The 27,913-nt window shown below is 40.2% G+C and overlaps 1 protein-coding gene across 2 annotated transcripts; it reads left to right on the top strand.

Moving 5' to 3' along the window:
- Positions 1–972: 972 nt before the first annotated feature.
- Positions 973–27,456, top strand: LOC127437696 (inhibitory synaptic factor 1-like). 2 transcript variants are annotated; one of them, XM_051692779.1, is made up of 2 exons: positions 973–2,194; positions 26,282–27,456. In XM_051692779.1, the coding sequence occupies exons 1-2, from the start codon at positions 2,048–2,050 to the stop codon at positions 26,861–26,863; spliced, it is 729 nt and encodes a 242-aa protein (XP_051548739.1). In that variant the 5' UTR covers positions 973–2,047; the 3' UTR covers positions 26,864–27,456. The 2 variants fall into 2 exon arrangements, with proteins under 2 accessions (XP_051548739.1, XP_051548740.1); XM_051692780.1 differs by lacking the exon at positions 973–2,194 and adding an exon at positions 6,317–7,375.
- The last annotated feature ends 457 nt before the right edge of the window (positions 27,457–27,913 follow it).

The raw sequence follows: 27,913 nt of genomic DNA, 5'->3' as shown, positions 1-27,913 counted from the left end.
ACTTTGTGCTTTAGGGTTAGAGGTTTGTTCAAACCCTACCCCGAAGTATGAACAATTATAGTGTTTTTTGCCTTAGCAACGCCTCTAAAAATAGAATAAGATCAACAAAGCCATGAAGAACGACCTGTTCTCAGGACTTGCTTCTTTCATAATTGCACATTTACACTCTTGCACAAATTGTACCTGTTATTCTAGATCATTGTTTGGCACTGACACTGGAACCATAAGCCTGAAAACATGTGCAATTGCTTATTTTGTTTGTACCCCGTTTGCTTTTCCCCCCAATTGTTCTCATCAGAGTTCTCACCAGAGACACCTAAATAATGAGGGCCTCTGTTTGGGACATGCCTCAGAGGATGTTTTGAAGAATCATTACAGAGCATGTAAATTAGAATTTCAAACTTGCTGACACAGTCCTCCAGTCGATCTGCGAGTCGGAATGAGCAATAGAAAAATGAATACAGGAGGTGAGGTGTCTCTCCCACATAATTATCGTACGAGAAAGAGGGAAAGTAGTTTCCTGATGTACTTGCGCCTGCCTTCTATTCATTACCACTCTTAATGGGATAATCGGGTCTGCTTCTATTGCTGCAGAGCCATTGCATTCACGATTCATGAGCCTGCGCTGCAACACTGAATTTAATTAATTTGCTTCCCCAACTGAGATGGCAAGTGCTTGCAAAGATTTGAACGGAGAGCAAGCTTGGAAATGTGCACAAATGTCTGTGTTTGTAGGAAGTGAGATGAAAGTGACAGGATAAGAGTATGTGAGACTAAAGGATGGTTTGTGTACGGTAGTAACTCTTAAAGAGGATGGAGGATGCAAGAGAACGTGTGAAAGAAGAAGATAAGAAATGAATGTGTGTTTGAGGGTGAGTGAATGAGGAAGAGAGAGAGAGAGAGAGAGAGAGAGAAGGAGGGAGGGAGGGGAGATCTCCTAAGAGTGAGTGCTTGAGCATTAAATGAATGATAGAGGACCAGATTGAAACAGAGGTGTTTAGCGTGCTCCGATGGGGTACAAGGCATGCTACACGGCACAGGCACACAGTGGGAGCACTACAAAAAGCCTGGCGAACTCTGCGGAAGCTTTTTATAGACATATGGAGCAGCAATAAAGCCAAATGGTAATCAAATCTGGATCGAAGCCACAAAAGCCAAGAGGTGCTACTGAAGGAAAGATACTGAAATTCTGCTTGATTTCAGTGATGGGTGAGCTGAACTGGATGTCCTGAACTCTCCTTCTCTGAGTGATGGTTTTTCTTAGGAACACTGGAGCACGCAGGAGTGCTGTCATTTTCTTCCAGCTCTCTCTAGGATTGCCAATGTGATTTTCTTTTACTATTCTCAGCCCAGTTTTTGGATATATATTTTCTTCATAGCAAATACTGATTGCACTTGCATTGATAAAGGTGGCTCTTCAATGAAAAATACACTTTATGGTATAAGATTTTGAATAAATGCAGGGATTTGTGGAGAATCTTTGAAAAGATGAACTGATATCCCACGTAAGGCAATAGATTGATGTCTCGGTATGACTGGAAAATCAAGAAACTCTCAAAATATAAGCTCAAAGGGAAGTTTTACTTATTTTATTTTTTTGGTCTGCTTTAAAGACAAAGGTTCTTTCATGTTGTCAATGTTTCATGTTGTTCATGTTGTTCTTTTTTGTTGTGAAAATTTAACTAGTTGATTTCATTTTAATGTCCCACCAAAAAGATTCAAAGCATTACTGAGAACAGTTTGTTGGACTACAGCTGCAGAAAGTTTTCTATTTTGTTGATGCCTTCTTTTTTGAAAATTTTCCCTTTGAATTTTGAGATACTAGATGTTCTTGGACTATATCCAAGGTTTTTGAACCTGTGATGTCAAAGCATAGGAGTTTCATACCTCAGAAGTTCCACAAACAACTGTTTAAGATGTTTGGACCTGGGAATAGTTCTCTCGTTCATATAGGACCAAACATCACTGTGGGGATCTTCAGACATGAAGCCCAGAGTCCGATCCCCTCGTCCCAGCTGCCGCTGCTGCTGTCATCCCCCTTTGAAGGATGTTTCACGGCGCACTGCTAGGACCCCTTGACTTGAGCCAGAGCCCTGACCGGAGAGCAGAGATCCGCAGGCACATTAAGATGGTCATGGAACAGCTGGAAGAAGTTCTCACCGAGCTCAAGGACGTGGCGAAAGAACTCCGGGAGGTAAAGGAAACACTTTAGGGCTGCTTTGAATGTTAAAGGGATAGTTCACTCAAAAATTTAAATTCCTCATCATTTACTCACCTTCATTTTGTTCCAAACCTTTTCATTTGTTAAGAGACTGGCCTGATTCCCCCCAAGTCAGTGATCTGTACGAAAGGGGACATGTCTATCCACAGTGAATTACAGTGCATTCAAGGTTTAAATTTGATCAGTATACTGTATGAGTTTCAAACCCTTGTCCTTGGCGATGCTAGTGACTAGCTCAGCTAGTTAAGCCTCAGAAAAACACTATAGTATGTGTACTCTATGTACATACAGTAAATGCAAATAATTCAGGCTTCGCAAGCTCGGTTCCACACTTCATTGCTTTTCAAAACATGTAAGAATTCAATTCATAACACAACACAAATATGCATTGCATTTTTAGTTTTAGCTGGCAACTGTCTTCTACAGTCAAATGTATTTTAGATCAAGCACTGTCATAGCGGAGCAACAGTTTGAAAAAAATTCTTGAGCAAACTAGCTAGCTATCTAAATAATAACACATCCAGTTTAATGGCAGATACATTCGAAGGTATCTCTACCGCCCCTTTAGTACTTAAGTTTGTTTTCACCACAGTAACACAAGAACACATTAAGGCTAAACTATATTAAGTTTTTTCACGTGCCATTTGATCTCGTGCACAGTCAAGTATTCAGCCTTTCAAAGTAGACTTTTTTGACTGCAAGCCCATATGGACGCATTCGACACATGCTAACTCTGACTGCTTTGTGATGCTCTTTTAGTACAGTTTACAGCCAGCGCATGTACAAATGGCATGCACAGATGCGCGTTCAACTGTCCATGTGTCTAGAAAAACTGGGCTGCACGTGGACAGTACATCTGTACTGTGCTGATAACAGTTGTGGCATGTGCACTGTGCATGGGGTGTAGCGGCACGTGGAAAACTGAGGTATACTTTGGCCTTTAAGTATATACAGTGTCACTGACATGTGTGCAGTTCATTGACAATGTATTCGCAGTTGTGTTTGTGTTGTAGAGTAGTTTCTGGTCTAAAAGCTTCTACTAAATTATTACTAACTACATATGCACTAACTAATAGACACAAATACAGACACAAGGATCTCAAACACATCCACGTCCCAGCGATACGTCAACACAGGGGTTGTTAACTAGACAGCTTGTCACCCAAACAGTAACCAACAGATAGATTAATAAGGGAAAAGACTTGCAGGATGACACTCCCCTACATACGCCATGACACCTCACACAAGCAAGATGTCATCTGTGATGCCTAATTATCACCCAGCGAATCAGACAATGAGCCGACATGCACAAAAGCATCACAAAATCTGATTTCCTCATTTTCTCACCTGTCAATTTCTTGTCTCTTTTGTGGTTATCTCTGTTTGTGTTGGGCGGCTGCTTTCAGCATTGTGTGAGAGGACATCTACTTAATTAATCTCTCTCCTCGGGTGGATATCTATCTGCCTCATTACTGTCACCGAGTCTATGAGTGTTCTGGACTGGCATTTGTCTCTTCATCTCAGTCACAGCTCCTCTGGAGTTGTCTCATTTGTCTCCTTGGCCAAGTTCAGGCATTACCGGTAGCTCTACCGCTCTTGACTGAGACAAGTTTACACCTCCATCTGTAATTCAAGCCTTCTAGCAGAACCTTTATTGTTACCAGTGACAGCTTGTCATGGTTATTAGTTTTGGCACACACTCATCTGTCTTTCAGCTGTCTCTTATTCCATGAATTACAGCTGGACATTTGTCACGATTTCCAAGTTCTTTGCTGCCTTTGGTGTAACCATTACACTACTCATTTTATAGGTCATTACCATATAATTTCACTCAATATAGTGCATATTTACAAAATAAATCAATTATTTTAATTTGAAACACTATTTTAGCTATCCAAACATGTACAGTAGGACAACCTACTAAACTGACTCTACAAGGTATTTTAAATGAAAAGAAAAATCGTCAAACTATCTTTCAGATAAACTAGTTAGCTACAGTACAAGTTACTAGCAAAACTTAACTAACTACTGTACATTTAAAGAAGGTTCTGGGTTAATTACAAGTTAATCTCTCTTGAGATTAGCCTTCTAGTAGAGTTTCGGGTCATTTCTCATTTTGTAAAAAATAAAATAAAATTATGTTTATTGGATTGCTCTTACAATGGTCAAAATTCTATGGGGAAAAGCACTGCACCAGAATAAATGTTAAAATACACACTGGGTACAGATTGCTGACCGGGGCCCCCTGGTGGCTTGGTTTCCTAAGCAGCCGCTTATATCACTTATATTTTACTTATACTATTATATCTATGCCTAGAAACAACCCTGGCTAAAAGGATGATATAGACAATTTTACAGCTCAAGCAAAGAACATTTTTGTATGGTGAAATTAATTTAAACGCTTAGACAAAAAGCTGCACATTTCTGTATATAACTATTAAATATATAACTATTCGAGACCTTGGGTTCTGCAAGTGAGACAAATTGGATAAAAAGACTGAGGTGGCTTGTAACTTTTAGAATTGCATGGGATTTGCTGCATCAGCCACATAATTAGATTTAGATTGTAGATCAGAACAATACTTAAATGGGATTTTTACATTTTGTGTTTCAATACATACAGCACAGATACTTTTAATGATATTTATAATAGAAGTTCTGTTAATTTCTGTAACTTCTGTTAAGTAAGGGCTGATGTACAGTCATCTGGTCATTATCACAGAATAAACCCAAACAGGGTGATCAGGATGAATCAGGTCTTGTATCACCCTGAAGGGGCTTGTTTTGTGATAACGACCAGAAGACTGTACATTTTCCATCCTATTACACAGCTACCTACCCAAAAAAAAAAATAAATGGACATGAAATTCATTGATTTGCGTGGAAAATTATGTTATTATGTGAGAAGAAAGAAATCACAGAGCCTCTAAAAACAGCTGAATTTCACCTACAATTTGCGTCAATTTGCATTGGGGTTTCTTTTGCGAAAAAGACCATCTGACTGCTCATTATCCAACTTATTACAAGACTGCTAACCAAATGAATAAACAAATGAACATTAAACATTGATTGGAGTTGAAATTATTTTATTAGCTTACTTGTAAAAATTGCAGAGTTAAACGAGTAGGACAGATGAATTGCAATACCCGGATGACCAGTCTGATATCACTTAATTATTCAGAAATATCAGACCGCTAGATGGTGGGATTGACCAATCAGAATCGAGTATTCCAGAGAGCCATGTAATGATTATGTGTAATGATTCTCAGACAGTACTATAATGTGAAAAAAAAAAAAAATTAATTCTCATTACTGGAGTTCAAGATAATAATAATACAAATAAAAAGAGTAAAATATTTCCATTTGCTGATTTTTAGAGGTGTAATGGTTTATCGTGGCACAATACATCGTGGTTCAAAAATGAGACGATGTGTATCGTGGAAATAGGAAATCTTTGTTTATTTATTTTTTTAGCATCTGTTCTATCCAAAACACGCTGTAACATGGGCATACAAATGGAAATCGTTTCATTGCACACAAGGAGGTGTAACCCAGATTACTAGTAGTCCAAGTTGAAGCTAGAAAAAAGGAGACAAAGAAAGTGTTATAGCATGCATAAATATGTAAATTGAGTACTTTTATTTTATTAATATCTGAAGAGTTTAAGAGTGTTGTTTTGAAGAGAGGATAATAAGAAAATGTATAAAGTTAAGAAATAAGTTTAATTTAGAATAACAATAAGTCATAAGTGATAAGTCATCACAGCTGATGAAGCTGCTTCTGTTGTGCCATCTAAAAAGCCCTAAAACAGAAAAATAGATTAGAAAGGACATAACTAAAAGTTGGATTTCAGAGATAAGAGACAGAGATTTGGAAATAGAAGTGTGGATTGAACGTTACCAAGTCAAACGACTGTGAGTGAGTGCTATGAAAAAACTTCTTAAAAAAGTTTCTTCGGGAAACTTTCTTTTAATTGAAATCAAGTTATCTTGGTTGGGTTTTTTTTTTTACTTCCCCTTTTTTATTCTCTCTCTTTTTTCCTTTCTATCTTCCCGGGAGTTGGATGCTGATCACATTTTGCCCAGTGTTTGATGATTTCCAAAGAGGATTCTGAACTCAAATTGTCCCTGCCTCATGCTAAAAGGTGTCAATGTGGTGCAGGAACTGGCGAGTCATACCCATATAAGGACTGAACCTTGGATCAGGATCTGAAAATCAATGGAGTGGTAGGATTGTGCAGTTTCGCATGAACTGTGTTGTTCAGAACTGAATTACGTGAAAAGGAAAAGAATTCTGGGGAAGCAGTGTCATTACACTGACACTGAATTGAATGTAATCTCAATTTATATTGAGACTGGTATTGTAAACGTCAATTTGATTTAAAGTGATTATCATTTTCTGAAATTTTATTGTATTTTGTTTTCTTCGTTTTTTTGTTGTTTTTTGTTGTTTTCAAAAGAAGACAAAGAATATTTGAAAAGATGTATTTCAAAAGGTTATTAATTGAACAATTTAATAATTAGCAAAAAGGGAATAAATAAACTCATTAGGAATGAGCTAATTTCTAAATTAGCTAAATTAGAAAATAAAGGTTAATTAAATGTATTAATTTGAGTTTACATAGGTCAAAAGAAATTTAAAAATAGCCATTAGTAGTTAAAATAGGGAACTAATTAATAATAAATGACAAGAAAGGGTACATTTCAAAGTCTAAATTGGGAGAAGTCATTATTGTCTCGTGTATTATGTTGTGATGTTTTTTTAATTTACAGTTTTGTTCTTCGATACATCTTACCTGTTTCTACAACAGCCAGTGTCGTTGTCGTTTCCTTCCCCCCCGTTGTCGAGCGAGTTTAGTCTTCTGATAACTGGTTCATATCTGAAATTAGTGCATCCTCCTTGTGCTCACTTCCATTGGTCGCAGGGTGCGAGAGATGATTGCACTCATGTCATGACGCGGGTTACAGAGCTCTAAAATAAGATTGCACACTAGCAGCCTCAGGTATTGTACGATGAGTTTGGCTGAAATGGCTGAAACTGAAACAGAAAAGCGAATGTAATACAGGAAGATCCAGGAGCATGAGAGAGATGTGCGTTTTCAGCGCGAGGGATCGAATGTCCGTTGGAAGTTCGAGAGAGATCTACTCTGACTGCGTGAGAGACAATTTAAGTTTACAGAGGTTTAATGATAGTGCCATATTAATCTACTATATATAATGCTGAATGTTATGTATAATAATGCTATGGGGGAATATTATCCTAATGTCAAATGTAATGTCTGCATTTGTTATGATCATATTTGCAGTACACCTTCCTTGTATGACTGTAACAGCTTAGGAGTTTCCATAGGCCAGCAATTTTTGCAAGTTGAGCAAGTCTCTTTCTTGTGTCATACCACCCTCCAAAATATATGAATTTCTTCAGCTGGACTCACTGTCCTGTCGAGCAGCACAACATTCTCTGATCAGTGAGTACGTGCTTGGCAGGAATACATTAAACATGAAGTGAATGACAGCACGGCACAGGGCACAGACCCACAAGAGACAGGATCCTTTCAGTGGAGTCCTAAAAATGTATCTCTCTGATAACTATCTCTGAGCGTAGTGCTTATCATTCTGACAGGGTTCGATAAATTCACAATTACAGTACGAAATGTATGCGCAGTCCTTACCCGTCTGTATTGTAAAAAGCTTGCCATTGTTTGCACATTGTGTGTGTGTTTTCGAGCAGCAGGTGCAGTTTGAATAGATGTTGGTACTGTTGAATGCCTGCCATTTGGGCTTTTACTGTTTACATTTGACTGCTTATTACTGAATCTCGACAGCCAAAAGCCTTCAGGCTCACCGCTGAATAACCGATCTGCCAAATCGTTAACATTCTCCATGTGATTGAATGCTACTGACTGATAATGTTGCAGCTACTTTGAAACTGTAGCTTGTCAAGTTACAAATTACTCATAATTTAAAATAGTTCAACTATAGCCAAGCTACCCTTTTAAAGACCCCATGAAATCTTTCTATCTTTCCCATGTTGACGTATTTCCTAATGAAACAGGAAGATTGGGATTGAAAAATTGAAGGGCTTGTTCTTTTTATTTTATTTTATTTTTTTAAAAAGCGAATTGTCTTTAGTTACGTCACAGCCATGGACCATAATTTGCTACTTGTTAGTATGTTGCAGGTGGTATTGGGGAAGGGATATTCTCATACTAGAGAGCATTTGTTGGACAGAAATCTGTAGCTGTGTCCCAAATGACACACTATATACTATGCACTTACATTGTACTCTCGGCCACATAGTGTATGAATTTTCTAAGTGTAGTATTGCCCTAAATGGAACACTAAAAGTTTTTACCACACTGTTTTTCAGCTGAAAAAGTGGTGTTGCCGCTAGTTTTAGCATGTTAGCCAACTTCAGTTCAACACTTACATCTAAAAAAAATTTAACATAGCCTGTTCAGTTATACTCAATCCTCCTATGTTTATATTACTCAAAAATGTATGTAACAAAGGGAACTTAAATTAAATAAGTTGATTTAACTAATAAAAGTGTCTTGCCGGCATTACTTAATCCATCTACTTTGTGACAACATGACCATTTTTGTTTGGTTAACTGATACTAGGCAGAGGATTTCTAGTTCCCAGCATGCTTTGCATGGTACTTGACATGGAGAGTAAATGTTAAAATTGAGTGTTTTTTATGTGTCTCTGTGCAAGATGAATATAAAGGGGGAGACTTAGTGTTCAATGTTATAATATGTTGAGATATTGAAGAATTCCTATTATGTTGTAGTTGTAGCCTAGGTTGAGGACCAATCCATTTTTAGTATTCTACACAATGCTTTATCTGTTGAACAATTTCTGTGCTAACCATAGCATGATGACCAAGTTGCACTCAGTAGTGCTTCCCACCAGCATGTGTTTAGAATGCTAACATTTCCTGTCACTAGCTAGCATATCATCAAAAGAGTTTCATTTGAGTTATTTTGACATGTTACATTTTGTTGGGCTTACTTGATTCAGTTAGGTTCCCTCTACTTGAAGTGTTTAAATTGAAATTACATGGTAAATGTTAATTTAAGAAAACTAATTTCAAACAAGTGGAACCACTGTCCACGATTGAATCAAGTTTAGACAAAGAGTTATTTTTTGAGTGTTCACAGAACTTTTGCTAGTTGCCACATTCACCATTAATTACTATTGTTTTGTCAGGCCAGCATCGTGCCGAGGTAACTCCACTCCTTACGCTACGTTAATCAAGCTACGAGCGCTGAGTGCATGAAGTGTCCAACATTCCATACTCCAACATTTGATGTATTTTCAGTGTTGCACTACTCACACTTCTTACACTACAAAATGACATAGAATAGTGTATGTGATTTGGGACACACCTTGCATAGTCCAGCATGAGCCATCAATATTTTTGTTCTGTTTTCCTGGATTTTGTCACGGTTTAGAAATAAACCAGCATATAGATGGCATCCAAACTAACACACATGGAGCCGGTTTACATGCACACCAATATGCTGATTACTCCCAAAAATCTACTTTTTTAAGAAATCTGACAAAGCAAGAAAACCGTGTTTACATGAGATTTTAAATATTTGCAATATTCTCTGCTTTTGACATCACAACGTGAAGAGACATGCGCATAATACTTGTATACATTGACAAAGCCAGTAAGAACGTATTTACATGCCATATTAAATCGGTATATTTGTTGCACTACACCACCAACTATTGTTAAAAATAGCTTGTTACTAAAATGACTACACGGTTTTGAAAACATTACATCTACAACTGTCACGCTCCTGAAAAATTTAGTTACGTCAGTAGCAATGCAACTTTTAGTTAGTTACTCACTAACACTACTCACAGCAGAACGACTTTTAAAAAAAAGTGCATTTGGCACTAACAAAGCATTCAGCTCATCAGAATCAAAGGCACTGAATAATAGAACACACCATCATCAATAACTGACATTTGAATTCAAAGTCAGTTCTTTTATCTTCAAAGTCCAAAGGAATCAAACAAATCAAACATAAATGTATCATAACTTATTCAGCTGCATAATACTGACAAAACTCACTTAATTAGTTTGGAATGGTAAGCCATGTGTTGAGAAAAGGGGTTTAATTTGCGGCAACTGCATCATATAAACATGTTCGTCACACACATATTATGTTAAAAAATCTGATTACATTTACAGACAGACTTTTTGATCAAAGAGGTCTCCATCTGTCTGATCGTTCCTCCTTACTTTGTTTTGTGCCTCTACCAGCCTTGAGACTCTGTACAGAAAAAGAGCTGAGTAAAGCGAGAGGAGGAATATTGATAAGCGTATGGTTGAGATCTTATGTAAGATGCAGTTACTGGCACAGCGGGAAGACAAATTCACTTCATCACAAATAAATATTAAATATTCCAATGCCAGTGGGTGCTAGGGAAAGAGATGGAGGGATGGAAAAGAGAGATGTATATTTATTTTTCATTAATGGCTTAAGCACAAAACATACAGACCATATGAAAATACAGACATTTCTTAAGTAAATGCTAAGGAATATCTTGTTAGAAATTAGATTTTTACATTTAGTGATGAAAATGTGAGTGATGCTTGCCCATGTAAAAGTTGCCTCCTCAATGCTAGGATGTTGCTATGGTGTTTTGAGTGGTTTTTAGTTCATTGCTAGAGAGTTATGGGAGGCTGCTTCAGTCAAAGAGCACACCTTCGTTTAACTGTGATATTCTGGTCCCTAGATATGGCACAGGTCCTTCCTTCAATGTAAGTGTAATGGATTTTATCACCGATTTTGTGGTCCACCAGTGTTTTTATTGTTCCTTTGGGCACAAATCTGATTAGAAAAAGTTATTAGACTTCTCAGTATGCCACATGTTTTGAAGTCCATAGCAAAAATGATGTGAGATGAGTTACTCCCCGAAATTTAATTCTTAGACTTTGGGATTTGTTCAAAGCTGATGTCAGCAAACCCTTACATGTAAAATGTGTCGGACAGGGAATGGCTCTTTTTTCTTGTCAATCGATAGGGCTAGGGCTGTCAAATGCAATTAATCGCATATTTCAATATTTGCTGAGTTTGGGCCTCATGTATTCAGATAGAAGACAAAGGCAGGCCTAACACAGTCGTAAAACCTGACTGAGGCCCACAAACAGTCATAAATCTTACTGATAAAAACCGCGCCAAAATCAAACAAAGGGAGTCCAAAACAGACAACAAATCCCATGAAGCCTTGCTCACTAAAGGATTGAACTCAACTCCTACTGGATGAGGCACACAACAGAACGGCCCTCAGCCATGACATCATCGGGAGTAGAAATAACTCTGAGATCCTTCCGGGCTTTGCTTCCAGCAACTTTGCTCACCATGTGTAGACGCAGCTCATCGCTGCTCTCAGGTGTAGCCTCATGGCACAAGGAAGTAACGTACGACTTGAAACTGTGGCCATACAATCTCCATCTCGCTGGACGAGTTGAGATTACTCTGTGTTCCACCGAATCCGAACTAACGGCACTAACGGATCTGAAGGAGATCGCCGAGCAATCCACATCTTCATCCGTTTGCCTGCAGAAGTGAAGAGAGAGGAAAGATTTCTCTTCCCTCTTCAATCAAGTCGACGTCGCTGATTTCTCCGCCAGCCCGCCAAGAATCAGCAGCCGTACCGCCCGCCAACAGAGCGAGGAAACGGCCTCCCGTCATCACCCGAGCCTCGAGGAACCGAGTCGGAGTTAAAGGATGGATGAACACACATTCGTCTGCGTCCTCATACGATTCAAGTAAGCAGTTTACATCTGGGCAGAGATAGAATATTATAGTGTGTTATTCTTGTGTATCAAAGTTATTACTTGTACAGTTTACGGACCGCCGAGTCCGCTCATTGCTGCTAATAATACTCAAGGTATTACTGTAATGTACTTTATCACGAATGAGATCTGCTGTGTTGTAGTCCAACCACATTGGACTTTTGCGTATTTCCGCCATCGCGGGTGAGACCGGCACACTGAGTTTATCCATTAAAGAATCAAAGACCGCGGGATGGTTTATGAGCGTCCACCGCATCTCTGAGTGATAATCTAACAGCTGCTTTCTCTCCCAAGATCGCGAAACCGGCTTTGGTGCCGCCACTTTATTCTCTCTCTCTCGTACTAACCACACACACACGCGACCCCTCACAAACATTCTCGCACACACTTTTGGCTAGTAGATAACTTCGTTATAAAGCTCAGTTTTGTTCCTAAGTTATCGTACAAGCGTAGACATGCGGTAAATGGGCAGACACCATTAGCTTCTCTCCGCCCATATTCGCGGCCATATTCTCTGGCCGGAAATCTCGCGTGACGTACTCTCCACGAGGGTCACGTCCGCCATTTTGTGTACATCACACCTTACACACACACACACACAGTCACACACACACACACACACACACACACACACACAAACACACACACCTACCTTCCTCTCATGTGTTATAGGCTTATTTTGGTTACCATATCTAATCATGTCACTGTTTAGTTTGTAGTTGTAAGTCGGAAGTTTATTGACTGCACTGTATTGATTATTAACTGATTTTACTGCATAAATAAACTTTGTTATATTTCAAAGCGAAGTGTTTTGGTTTGTTTTGCATACACCTGTGTCAAATGCTGACAGGGGATGTCAGTGCTCGGATTCAAGCCTTCATTGTTTCTTTTTGAAGGTTGATATTCTTCGGATGTCGATTTTCCTAAGAGAACAATCTAATATTGAGACTGTTATACTATCTGGTTATTAGTCCCTGATTCCAGGGTGATGCCCCGGTGATATTAATCCTTATTAATATTCTATTGATTTTTGATAATTGATAATTATCTTTGATAATTGTTGATTTAAAGGATTAAAAAAGCTAACATTGATTCTCATCAATGTTCTATTGATTTTAATAATCATTATCTTTGATAATTATTAATTATTGCTAATAACCAAACCCGCTCCTGAACGTGGCGCACTACATTTAATGGTGCGCCGTGTGAGGTTTTAATGAGTTAGATTCTATCATTTAATTTAAATATTAATTAATAACTAAAGAATTAATTATTAATTATTTCTGATAGTAACACTGATCTAAACAACCAGTAGAATTTACATAATAGTTGGTGCCCCGTGTGAGGCATCCTATGTGCCAGTTTGTCACAGTGTGTATGCATAAGAATCCAAAGTAATAACTTGAATCATTACTTCAAAGTTTGGTTCTGTTTGACAATTGACTTCTCACAACTTGCCAAGCATAAGCCAGTGTGGTGTGAAAGTGCTCTTAAGAGCGAATTAGGGGTTGGTAAGTTTACAATAGTCTGCTCAAAGCCTGCTGTTGTTGTTATTTAACTCCTAATGCTTTCACCTAGATGTTACAGAGAGGTGCCAAGTCACTTAACTGACATCCACCAAAGAGAGAATGCAGTGAAATTTGCAAATTATATAACAGTAGCCCGTAAGCCACAGGTCGAAGCCTCTCACCTGTGCATTCATGTCAGCATTATAGAACCTGTAACACAACAAGCTATCAGAGCCACTGTGTCGCAAGAATTTTTACTGCCACAGTGACTGGAGCTGAAGCTCCACAGAGGTCCGATGACCCAGCACTGCAAGATGTGGTAGAGGAGAGAGATAACCTTAACGGCTACAATATTAGTCGTTGTGTTGAAGCATTGCAGGAACTAGTTGATTATGTCAACAACCTGGTTGGGAAGCCAAAGCACACAATCCCAGACCTAGTGGGCCAAATGTTCCTACTTCATCACCGCAGAACCCAACTGCAAACCGCAGAGCACCAGGCCCAGCTCGCCTAGCTGCAGAGCAGCCACCAAGCGGTGCAGAGGGAAAATCTCAGCCTGCACCAAGAAGTTAGGTGCACCCAAGCTGAGAAAGTCCAGGCACAGGAAGATAATGCCCGACGAAAACGAAACCCTGCACAGGCAGCTTCAAGCTGCCCAGGTAAGAGTAGAGTCAGATCAGGTAAGTGCAGCTGAAACGCACAGCACAACATCTGACATAGAAGAGGGCCCCCTCTTTAGCGCTACGCTTAGAAATGTGCCCCTGAGAAACCCAGGGACACACGCTAGGAGCCGAGCTGCCCCTAGTGGTACAGTCTCTGACTTCGTCCTCCGAGACACCTTTAAAGCTCCTCCAGCGGCCCGCTGGTTGGATGCAGGTGCCCCTCCTTACAGTTGCCCCCCCCAGTCAGTTTTCAGTCACGCCACCTTGCGTTTCAAACCGACTGATTCCACACCACAGAGGGGGAAAAATTATTTCCAAGCCCAGAGTGGTGTAAGCGGCTCGAAGATCCCATTAGCCAGGGAGCTGTACGCAACCCGGGGTCCACCCCCATGCATCGACTGGACTCCTTCCCCACCACGAAGGGGAGGAAGTCGTCCTCATCGCTATAGCGATCCGGGTGACTATGGTGTTTCGGATGACTCGGACGACCCGTGGTCATACCGACACCAAGGCTTGCTCATCCGACAACTCGAGTCTCTCGCAGGGGACATAGAGTGCTTTGACCCAAGTAATCGAGATTCAAACATCGACAATTATCTCAGAGAAATTGTGCACTGCCTGGCTGACTTGCCTTATGCTTCGTCGCGTGAAAAACTCAAGCTCATATGGAAGACCACGGTAAGGAGTGTCCATGTGTTCATGGAAACGCTACCGACTGGTACCCAAAACCGCTACTCAGCTCTGTGTAAAGCCCTACGCGAGGAGTATTCGCTGTATATGGACGAAGCCTCCGCTACGATAGGTGCTTTCGCCATCACCCAGAAGAGGCACGAGCCTCCACGTATTACAGACGCCTGAGAACCGTGTAACGCACCAGGTCTGGAGGAGGAATGAGCTTTCAAGTCTCTATTCCTTCACAACCTCCACGAGAGCGTGCAATATGACATCACGATGCACTGCAGAACGGGCAACCCCACCATGCAGGAAATCTGAAGGTACGTGCAACTGGCATGGGAGACACGTGTGCGTCCTGCCCGAGGGCATGAAGGTGACGCCAGAGTCCTGGGGAGTCAAGCCTCAGAATATGCAGACCTAGCACTTGAAGGCAACAAAATGCCTCGCGTTAAGGTGAATACTAGAACAGGACCCCAGAGGCGCTGATCACCCCGCCAGCAGGGTAGGCAACAGAACCAGGGGGGTGGTGACCAGACACACCCCCAGGGTCACGGCAGACCTAAACGACAAAACGTTCAACGGCCAAAAGGAAAGGGACGGTTCCAACGAAAACACAAACAAGAAGGTGGGTGGGTAGAAAAGGTTTCAAACCCCCTCAGAGAACAAGATTTGAGAAAGGAAATGGAGGATATAAGGAGATGCTTGACTGAATTAGTAACGAAGCTTGACATGCTCCATCGTTCACCAGGTCCGCCGAACTCCTCAAAGGCACACGGCGCTGAAACCCTGTTAGTATTACTAGACAATGTACCCCCTCCCGTTAACGCCAAAGTTTACTTTGTAGGTCGGGAAAAGGGGAACAGGGTCCAAGCTGCTCCCCAAAACAGTCACTCCTAACATGCCACACCCTCCTTTCCTGACCTTCTTGGGCGATCTGTTCCGTAAGGGCAACACCTGACACATGGGTGCATCAGCTCCCACGCACTACTCGACACTGATTCCAAAATAAGTCTAATGGCTGCCGTCATGGACGCGTGGGCTCAGGTTGACATACCATGACCACTTGGTTCAGAAAACAGTTGGCCAGCTTCAGATGTGAGACCGGCACACTGAGTTTATCCATTAAAGAATCAAAGACCGCGGGATGGTTTACGAGCCGTCCACTGCGTCTCTGAGTGATAAAATAACAGCTGCTTTCTCTCCCACGATCGCAAAACCGGCTTTGGTGCCGCCACTTTATTCTCTCTCTCTTGTACTAACCACACACACACGCGACCCCTCACAAACATTCTCGCACACACTTTTGGCTAGTAGATAACTTTGTGATAAAGCTCAGCTTTGTCCCTAAGTTATCGTACAAGCGGAGACATGCGGTAAATGGGCAGACGCCATTATCCGGATTCTCTCTGCCCCCATTCGCGGCCATATTCTCTGGCCGGAAATCTCACGTGACGTACTCTCCACGAGGGTCACGTCCGCCAATTTGTGCGCGTCCCACCTTACACACACACACACACACACATTCACACACACACACAAACACCTACCTTCCTCTCATGTGTTATAGGCTTATTTTGGTTACCATATCTAATCATGTCACTGTTTAGTTTGTAGTTGTAAGTCGGAAGTTTATTGACTGCATTGTATTGATTATTAATTGATATTACTGCTTATTAAATTACTGATATTAAAACTTTAGAGAAACAAAGAGAAGTGTTTTGGTTTGTTTTGCATACACCTGTGTCAAATGCTGACAGGGGATGTCAGTGCTCGGATTCAAGCCTTCAGTGTTTCTTTTCGAAGGTCAATATTCTTCGGATGTCGATTTTCTTAAGTGAACAATCTAATATTGAGACTGTTATACTATCTGGTTATTAGTCCCTGATTCCAGGGTGGTGCCCCGGCGATATTAATCCTTATTAATATTCTATTGATTTTTGATAATTGATAATTATCTTTGATAATTGTTGAATTTGAAGGATCAATAAGCTAGTGTTAATTTTAATCAATGTTTCATCAATGTTAATAATTAATGATTATCTTTGATAATTGTTGATTTAAAGGATTAAAAAAGCTAACATTGATTCTCATCAATGTTCTATTGATTTTAATAATAATTATCTTTGATAATTATTAATTATTGCTAATAACCAAACCCGCTCCTGAACGTGGCGCACTACATTTAATGGTGCACCGTGTGAGGTTTTAATGAGTTAGATTCTATTATTTAATTTAAATATTAATTAAAAACTAAAGAAATAATTATTTCTGATAGTAACACTGATCTAAACAACCAGTAGAACCTACATGAGGAAGGGCCCCAAATCAAGATAATTTAAAATATTGGATTTTAAATAATTATAAATAGCCTGTAATTAGGGCTGTCAATCGATTAAAAATTTTAACTGAACAAATTACATGACATGCAGATTAAATAATCTAATTAATCACAATGATTCACATATATCAGTTTTGCTGAGAATGGACCAAAATAAAGATAATTAAATATAAATAATACATGATTCAAATAATTAAAAAGATGTATAGATTATATGTGAATACACACACACATATATTTTATTTTCTTATCATTGAACATAAGCCTACAATCGACAGCAATCCATTTTGCAACTGATGTCCTGTTCTCACATTGATGTGTTTTTATCTTCCATCTGCACCGTTTTTAATTGCCAGTCTGTGTACAAATGTGCAGGGTTGGGAGGGTTACTTAAAAATGTAATCCGTTACAAATAAAGATTACTTAGAAAAAAATGTAATCAGTAACTTAATCAAGGTACATCAATAAGAAAGTAATGTAATCAGATTACCTTTAGTTACTTTTTGACTACCTCAAGATCACATATGTGAATAAAGTCAAGAGAAAAGCAACATTTTCTCAAAGACTTTTAATCATGCCTTCTGAATGCAAACAAACCGTGTCTGAATAATGTTATGAGTGATATAGCTATTATTATATACAGTATAAGAAAAAAAAACATGAAAAACAGGGACACTGCCTTCTTAATAGGAAAACAGAATATGATCAAATGTAGAACAACTAATTTTTAACCAAATCAGGTGATCTGTTATAGAAAATGGTTTATTTTCTCATCAAGCAAAGTTAGAACAGATGCACTGAATTCTGTCTTGGTTAACATTAAACAAAATCTGACAGGATATACCTCAGATTCAAAAACACTACGAATCTGAATTCTGCCATGTATTGCAGTTAGCATGTAGAATAATTGGCACTGACCATTCATTAACTTCCGACTGCAATAGGTAGATCACATGCTATCTTTATCATCATCATCATTATTATTAATGCCTCCAGTGCCTGTCCTCTGTCCTCTGATCACAGTCAAACATCAAACAACCAGCTAACGTTTATGGGTGATTCTATGTTTATATTTTTTTTACAAAATCTTGTTTTAAAGAATAGATAGGAGGCCTGGGTAGCTCAGCGAGTATTGACGCTGACTACCACGCCTGGAGTCACGAGTTCAAATCCAGGGCGTGCTGAGTGACTCCAGCCAGGTCTCCTAAGCAACCAAATTGGCCCGGTTGCTAGGGAAGGTAGAGTCACATGGGGTAACCTCCTTGTGGTCGTGATTAGTGGTTCTCGCTCTCAATGGGGCGCGTGGTAATTTGTGCGTGGACAGGGTTGGGAGGGTTACTTTTGAAATGTATTCTGCTACAGATTACAGAATACATGCTGTAAAATGTAATTTGTAATGTATTCCATTAGATTACTCAAGGTCAGTAATGTATTCTAAATACTTTGGATTACTTCTTCAGCTCTGGTAGATTTTTTTCACTTGTTTTGACTATAAAAACTCTGCCAGTACAGTAAGACAAAATACACATGTTAAAAATACATTCTCTGAAAAACCTAAATATCTTATGCAGTGTTGTTTCTAAAACAAGATAAATCAAATTGATCTTGTTTTAAGGATTTTTAGATATTTTTACAGGAAAACAATACAAAACTTATTATCAAAAATAAAATGTTTGCCCTAATATCAAAGGTCATACTAGAAAAAAAGAAATTATGATCTAACGTGAATTTCTTGACAAAAAAATATGATTGTGCCTGGTAACCTGTGCATGTAAAATGGCTAGAAATAGCATTTTAGCTTAGCGTAAAGCTGACAAGGTTTATTTCTATTTCTTCTGCTCCAAACTTACTTCAAACTTACTTCTCTGTCTGCTCGTATGAATGTAAAACATCATAAGAAAGTGTTTCACCACTGTTCAAATGCACTTTGGATCGCGTCATTTGAAAAAACTGACAATAAAATGCAAATGAATCTCTTCAGTAATCAAAATACTTTTTGAATGTAACTGTATTCTGATTACCAATGATTTAAATTGTAACTGTAGTGGAACACAGTTACATATATTTTGTATTTTAAATATGTAATCCCGTTACACGTATTCCGTTACTCCCCAAACCTGTGCATGGATTGCGGAGAGTAGCATGAGCCTCCACATGCGGAGTCTCCGTGGTGTCATGCACAACGAGCCACGTGATAAGATGTACGGAATGGAGTTAATTAACAGAGGTTCGGGAGGAGCATGTTAATTTGATTCTGACAAATCACAGCCAACGAGCAGGAGTATATAAGCTGCTGCTTACCTGCTTCCTGTGACAACACTTCTGACATCCGAAAACTCTACCAGGTACATCCCACACCCCTCCAACAACCCTCCCCTCGAACAACCAGATCGTGATTTCAGGGGAAGGGTAGTAAGAGTTTCAACAGGCAGACAAGTTTGCAACAACTTCAATGAGTTTTGTTGCCCTAGGCAACGCTGTTGTTTCCTGCATGTCTGTTCCCATTGCGGCAGTGTGCATGCCTGCCCTATTTGCCCTGTATCGAAACCTTTAAAAAATAAAAATCTTAAAAATATCTCAGCACTCCTGTCAATATTTCTTCTCTTGCTAAAGAACTTGCAAACCATCCCGACGCCCAATTTACAAACTACCTCCTAAATGGGTTAAAATCTGGCTTCAACCCCGGGCAAGAAACTTGCCCTCCACTAGCGTTATTTGCATTAATTTGCAATCCGCACTAACTGAACCCGAAGTGGTGGATGAATTAATCCATAAAGAGCTAAAATCAGGTTTTATGATCGGCCAGTTCGAAGCCCCCCCTTTCAGAACCTTCCGCATCAGCCCTATAGGGGTAGCGACTAGAACATTTTCAGGCAAAAAATGCATCATCATCGATCTTTCGGCCCCGCACGAATCCCAATACTCAAGCATTAATAGTTTAATTCCTCTCAAAGAATTCTCTCTCCACTACCACAGTGTCGACCAAGCCATCCAAATGATAAAAAATGTCGGAAAAGGAGCCTGGCTAGCTAAAGTCGAATTCTTTCAGCATTTAAAATAACGCCCATCCATCCTGATTTCTGGCATCTTTTCGGAGTTCGCTGGTGAGAGAATTATTATTTTTCCATCCGCCTCACATTTGGATGTAAAAGCAGCCCCAAGATTTTTGACTTATTGTCTGAAGCTATTTGCTGGATCCTTTCAAATAACTACCCCATTCCCCACTTAATTCACCTATTAGATGATTTCCTCTTCATCTCGCCCCCCGACGCCCCTCCCGCTGCCCACCTCTGTACCGTCCAGAAACTTTTTGCCGATTTAGGAATTCCAATTTCCCATGAGAAAACAGCTGGTCCCTTATCCATCGAATTCCTAGGTATCATTCTCGATACAGACGTCTTTCAAGCCTCCCTGCCAAAAGAGAAAATCGACAGGATAATCATAATTATGTCCAACCTCCTATCTAACAAAAGCTGCTCTAAACGAGAGCTCCTCTCCCTCCTCGGGCATCTCAATTTCGCCATGCGCATCATTTCCCAAGGCCGCCCCTTCATCTCACACCTCCTCACACTCGCCTCATCCATCACTGCATTAAATGATACAATAACCCTAAACCCATACTGCCGTGCCGACCTCCAGCTATGGTTAACATTTCTTAAACAATGGAATGGACCTACCTTCTTTTACGAGGACTGCCTCTCATTCTCTGAAGACATCCAGCTTTTCACCAATGCTGCTCCGTCCGTAGGCTTCGGGGGATTCTACCAAGGTCGCTGGCTCACCTTCCAGCCTGCCACATTCAGCAGCTTCCTCAACCCTGTATGAATTATACCCCATCGTGGTCACAGCCTTTCTGTGGGGAAATTAATGGACTTCAAAAAAGCAGCATAGTCCACTGCGATATTCAGGCTATAGTTCATTGCATCAACAAGGGCTGTTCTCGTGCCCCCGAGATCATGCCATTTCTAAAATGTCTAATTTGGATTTCAGCCTGTAACCAATTCATAATCTCTGCTAGACACATACCAGGATCAAAGAACCAAATTGCTGACTCACTTTCCCGCTTTTCCTTTCAGAAATTCAGAGCATTAGCTCCAGAGGCAGACTCGACTCAGATCCCGGTACCTCCCTGTTCGGAGCTGAGATTCCTATAGACCATCCCCTCAAACAACTTCTCACCGCATCACTTGACTCCATAATTTGAGCAGTCTCATCGAGAACTCTCCAAACCTACTAGACAGCCTGGAAAAGCTTCAAACAATTTCACCAAACCTACAAGCTGCAGTTCCCAAATTTTTCCTTACTATCTATTTAATCTTTAATTTAATTCCTAAATCAATTCAAAGGCATTCAACCAGGTACCATCAAAGGCTATCTGAGTGGCATACATTTCTTCCACAAATTAATATTCGGCAAGTTAAGCCACAGCAATCAATAACCCCCAAATTTCTCTGCTAATTAAAGGAATTAAAAAAATCCCAACCTGCACACCCAGACACCAGAATGCCTCTAACATCATCATTTTAACAAAATGCCTAACAACCCTCCACCTTGTTTACCATTCATTAAACACAGCCCGCATGCTTGACGCTATGTCCATTCTAGCTTTTATCGGCTTTCTGCGCTGCTCAGAAATCACTGTCAACACTCAATTCGATCCCAAAATCCATCCCACCTTCTCCGACCTGCAAATTATAGATAAAGAAACAATCAGACTCTTCATTAAACAAAGCAAAACAGATCAATTTAAAAAGGGGCATTCAATTTACATTTTCAACTTGCCCACCCCCATCCAACCTTACCAATCTCTCGCTTCATTTCTCGCTTACAGACATTCCCACATCAAGTCCCCTCTGGATCCGCTATTCACTGATGATAATAACCATGCAGTTTCAAGATTCTGGTTTCAAAAGCACCTTAAATCTGTCCTCCTCCATTACAGCATCCCGGCCAAATTTTACTCCAGTCATTCATTCCGTATTGGCGCAGCAACCACCGCTGCCCAAAAAAAGGTTTATCAGAACAACAAATTCAATCTCTCGGTCGTTGGTCCTCAGACGCATATCACACCTACATCAGATCCAATCGTTTTCACATCAGGAAAGCTCATCAATCACTAATCAGCTAAATTCCTTATCAGTCACCATCATTCACGTCACCACCCGCTGCTGTGTTGATACATTCTACAAACACACACGCATATGTGCACTAGTACATATGGGCGCAGGTGTGCGTGCATGTGTGTGCATGGGCGCGTGTGTACACATGTATGTGCGTGTGTTTTTATGTGTGCATGTGTATGTATGTGTATATATATTTAAATTAGAAGTCCTCCCGTTTGAATCGCAGCAAAGTCCTCTCCATCAAATGCTGCGCAAACTCATCTACATCCTCGTATCACGGGCTCTCCCCTCCAAGGCTATCGTTCAGCTTTCCGTTTCAGACACAGAGTGGCACCGGTTTGATTGCTTGCTGGGCTTACCCGTTCGAATGCAGTGAGCTCTCTCTCTCTATAGAGCAGCCTTCCGTTTGAATCGCAGTGTGAGCCCTCCCTTTCGAACGCAACGTGACCAACTCTCGTTGCTCATTTTCCCAGTTCGATTGCTTGCTGGGCTTACCCGTTCGAATGCAGCTCTCTCTCCCTCTCTATAGAGCAGTCTCCCGTTCGAATCGCAGTGTGAGCCCTCCCTTTTGAAGACAGCGTGACCAACTCTCTTGCTCATTTTCCCCGTTCGATTGCTTGCTGGGCTTACCCGTTCGAATGCTGTGAGCTCTCTCTCTCCATAGAAAAGTCTCCCGTTCAAATTGCAGTGTGAGCCCTCCCTTTCGAATGCAGTATGAGCCAACTCTAGCTCTTATTTTCCCAGTTCGATTGCTTGCTGGGCTTACCCGTTCGAATGCTGTGAGCTCTCTCTCTCCATAGAACAGTCTCCCGTTCGAATCGCAGTGTGAGCACTCCCTTTCGAACGCAGTACGAGCCAACTCTAGCTCTTATTTTCCCACTTCGATTGCTTGCTGGGCTTACCCATTCGAAGGCCGTGGGCTCTCTCTGTCCATAGAACAGTCTCCTGTTCGAATCGCAGTGTGAGCCCTCCCTTTCGAACACAGTGCGAGCCAACTCTCTCTCTCATTTTCCCCATTTGACTGCTTGCTGGGCTTACCCATTCGAATGCCGTGAGCTCTCTCTCTCCATAGAACAGTCTCCCATTCGAAGCGCAGTGTGAGCCCTTCCTTTCGAACGCAGCGCAAACCAACTCTCGTTCCAATTTTTCCCCATTCGATTGCTTGCTGGGCTTACCCGTTCGAATGCCGTGAGCTCTCTCTCTCCATAGAGCAGTCTCCCGTTTGAATCGCAGTGTGAGCCCTCCCTTTCGAACACAGCATGAGCCAACTCTCATTCTCACCTTCCCGTTCAAATGCATGCTGGGCTTACCCGTTCAAACGCTGTGAGCTAAACCCCTCTCTCTTAGAACAGTCTCCCATTTGAATCGCTGTGTGAGCCCTCCCTTTCGAACGCAGCGTGAGCCAACTCTCATTCTCACCTTCCCCGTTCAAATGCATGCTGGGCTTACCCGTTCAAACGCTGTGAGCTAAACCCCTCTCTCTTAGAACAGTCTCCCATTTGAATTGCTGTGTGAGCCCTCCCTTTCGAATGCTGCATGAGCCAACTCTCATTTTCACCTTCCCTGTTCTCATACTGTGAGCCCATCCACTTCTACGACGAGTGGTGGTCTCTTGTTCAAATCGCAGCATAGCCCTCTCGACCTGCCATCGTACAAGAATGCACTTTCAAACAAATGTGTAAATCACTCCCTCTATACAGATTTTGGGGGGAAGAACAATTCAGAAGCATCTGCCAAGTCAATTTACCAAATAGAATTGTTGCTGGCTTGCTGTCCTAAATACTTCCTGCCATAGTCATGGTACCGTTATTTCATCTTAACGCCTTTTTGGGGGTAATCAGGACTCGAGTCGAGTCTTGAGCTCCGAGCCCTCCAGTATATGGACAGCAAGCCAAATACGTTTACTGCTTTAACACAAGATTACATTAATATACAAACTACTAAAATGGAGTTAATTAACAGAGGTTCAGGAGGAGCATGTTAATTTGAATCTGACAAATCACAGCCAACGAGCATGAGTATATGCTGCTGCTTACCTGCTTCCTGTGACAACTCTTCTGACATCCCACCTCCACCCCATCTCCACATATTCTCTAGATTCATTTTCTAAATAAGTCCGGGGGGGTAATCAGGACTCGAGTCGAGTCTCGAGCTCCGAGCCCTCCAGTGTACGGACAGCAAGCCAAATACGTTTACTGCTTTAACACAAAATTACATTAACATACAAACTACTGAATTGAATGTCTTAGAAGCGGAGGCAACTGAGACTTGTCCTCCACCACCCGGACTGAGGTGAGTAACCATGCCACCACGAGGACCTACTAAGTAGTGGGAATTGGGCATTCCAAATTGGGAGAAAAGGGGATAAAACTTATATAAACAAAAAGAACAGATAAAAATAGATTTAAGCCTTTTTACTGTGTCTTGATTTACTTATTCCTACTTTCTATGAGTTTTCAAATGTTACATTTGCCAGTATTTCTCCCTCACCCATACTTTTGAACTGTTCTTAACAGTGCATTTATAATAAGTATCAAAATCAGATAAATTATCCATTGCACTTTCCCCTAAGAACTTAATAACTTTTTCAATTAATTTGGTATTCATGTGTACAATTTGGATTTTTTTTAACAAAGAAAAAAAGCAATGCTGTCCCAATTACTGTTGTCATAACAACATGAACGCATTTCAGAGAACAATTTTAGAGTTTCAACTGAAGTTAAGATGGAAATGAGAAGCCACACTAAAGTTTTGACAGTAGGCATCCTGTGGGGGGAGTGGTCTTTTCTTCGTTTCTATTCCTGCTCCCGCGAAAATGGTCGAAAGATGGTCTGACGGCGAAATAATGGAACACTTATGACTACTTTTAGCTATAGTAGCTAACATGAGTTTCGTATGGGTCTTACCTTTAAATGCTTCTTTAAATTATGTATTGGGTCCTTGGAAAATCACTGCATCTTCACAGCTGGAAGGTATAATTTGCACTGAACTGTAATGTTGTTTCCCTTTTCTCCACTGAAGTGACAAGAATGTTGGAATTTCCACAAAAATTATAATATTTCTCCAGTGGCCATTGTGATGAACCAGAAGAGATCTCCAGCGCGCATCTTGTCATATCTGTACCACTATAAAGCAAGCAGCGGTCTTTATAATTTTATGTCAGGAGGATCTTTTTCTTTTTTTTTTTAAATAAAAAAAAAATTTATCCTGGTAGTAATCCCAACTTTTACCAAATAAAACTGTAATCTGAATATGTTGGGTTGTTATGTAACTGTAACAAATTACAGTTACATATTTTTGTATCCTGATTACGTAATATAACGTGCTGTTACAAGTATTCCGTTATTCCCGAAGCCTGCATATGCGTCAGACGGATGCTTTTGGAGCGTCTCACTGGTTTTCTTTGTCATAAACGTTGCATTTGCAAGATGCTATGCTAAGGTTAAAGTAGTTGAAACTTTGAAAATCACCTCTTGAGATCCCTGCATTCTGTTGTACTTAGTCAAGATGTCCTGTTTGAGCAGCTCTCATTCTGTGGCTGTGCTGCTTGTGAGGTTTGTTGAGGTGCACTGACTTCCCCCTACTGACACAGCTTGTAAAAACATGAAGGTGCATGTACTGTATTTCAAGCCTGAATTTCTCTGATGGGAGGAAAATATGTACCTTTATTACAGAATGTATGTACAGGTCTTGAAACATGATTAACTGTGTTAATTTCTAACAAACAAACAAACTTCTAAATCACACTAAATTAACTCATTAAATTGACAGCCCTAAATATATTGGGCACTCATACACCTTTTAGCACTTTTGTGAAGAACCATTGAAGCTCCTTTATACATTCACAGTTTCTTAATTTACTAATATCTTAATATCAGTTTCAATGATTGTTATATGGGCATTTTCTCATGTTTATTTGACTTTTTTCTACTCAGGTTGTGGCTCAGATTGACAAATTAACATCAGATATTGACCTTGACCTAGAAGATGAGGATCATGGGAAATCACTAGGCGACCTCTTCCATACCGAGACGTTATCCGACAAACATGACCTCAGCCACTTACAACACAATCCTCTGCTAGACACGGCCCGGAACCCAACCACAGCTAAGAATCGAGAATTAGACCTCTACGGACGAAGCTGTGGAGACCTACCTGCCCTGAATGGACCATTAAAGGCTCCAAACAGTCCAAAAACCTCCTGGGTCTTCGGATCTGGGGGAAGGATCCACTACTACGATAAGACGTTGTACCATGCATTATGCTGTGATGATGATTATGATGAAGATAGAGGTGGTTTGAGATCATCAAGGCTTTCGTCCACTGATTCTGTGTTTTCATCTTCACCTACACGTTTTCTGACGCCAAGATCCACCCGTAAGACTTATTCTAGCCCGGAATCAAAGAAAACAGCCCTTTGTAGTTGCAGTACCCAAACTGTTTCAGATAAAAGCACACAAACACATTTCCCTTACATTCCAGCCAAGCAAAGACCTTCAAGTGACTATAAAAACTGAGCCTTCTGCAAGCATCCCAAACGTTTTTTGTTTTAAATCACTGGTTCTCAACTGGTTTTGCTTCAGGATCCATATTTTCGAAAGGACAATGGTGACCCTACACAGTACCAAAATTGTATATCGCACAAAAGCAAAATATCAAAATGTTGAAATATACAGTATTAATTGATAGGCCTAGTATGCACAGCATTTGACGTTTACAACAAAAGATATGGGAAGCGTTTTCTCTTCCCTTTTTAAACTTTTTTTTTTTTTCAATTCTAATTATGCACCATTATATGGTTGTGTGCATTTTATTATTTGCATTTAACATGTTTTTTTTTTCTGCTTTCCATGACCCTATCAAAACAGATCTGCAACCCATTTTTGGGTCACAACCCACTAGTTGTGAACCAATATTTTATATGATTTTGAACTGTGTAATCTGTATTTATGAAATGTTTGATTTGATTCGTTTTAATGCATTTCTTGCATGGATTAATCTCGTTTTAGCTGTCATGGAGTTTACAAAGAACAATTTATAGTGTTTCGATTCATTATGAGGCATTATGGCAATATCAAAATAATCTTGTATCTACACAGAACATTAACACCATTCCAGGCCCCCTAAGGAGTGAGAATTGGTTTCGGTCACACCCACACTGTGCAGTAAATAGATACAGTTAAATAAAGTGGGTGGTACACTTCCCTAAAGAGTTACTGGAATATAAATAATCTGCTTTATGTCAGGCTGTCATTTAAAAAAAAAAAAAAAAACGTTACATTATAAATTAAATTATTTTGTATCAGCCACTGAACTGTGAATCATTTTTCTCTCATTAGGACATGAATTAGTGAAAGTGTTCCTGTGTGTTGGATGTCTACTAAGTGGAAAAATGTACCTGGTAACCTGGTAAATCCGGTTACTGCAATAAATCTGTGCTACTGATATTACAACCTACTAATATTGTAACAAAAGCAATTATACACAATAACAGAAACATTCTTAAAAGAATAGTTCACCCCAAAAATAAACATCTGTCATAATTTACTCACCCTCCTGTCATTCCC

Source organism: Myxocyprinus asiaticus, chromosome 48, assembly GCF_019703515.2.
Source record: "Myxocyprinus asiaticus isolate MX2 ecotype Aquarium Trade chromosome 48, UBuf_Myxa_2, whole genome shotgun sequence".
NCBI lineage: Eukaryota > Metazoa > Chordata > Actinopteri > Cypriniformes > Catostomidae > Myxocyprinus > Myxocyprinus asiaticus.
This window is presented reverse-complemented; position numbering and strand designations above follow the sequence as displayed.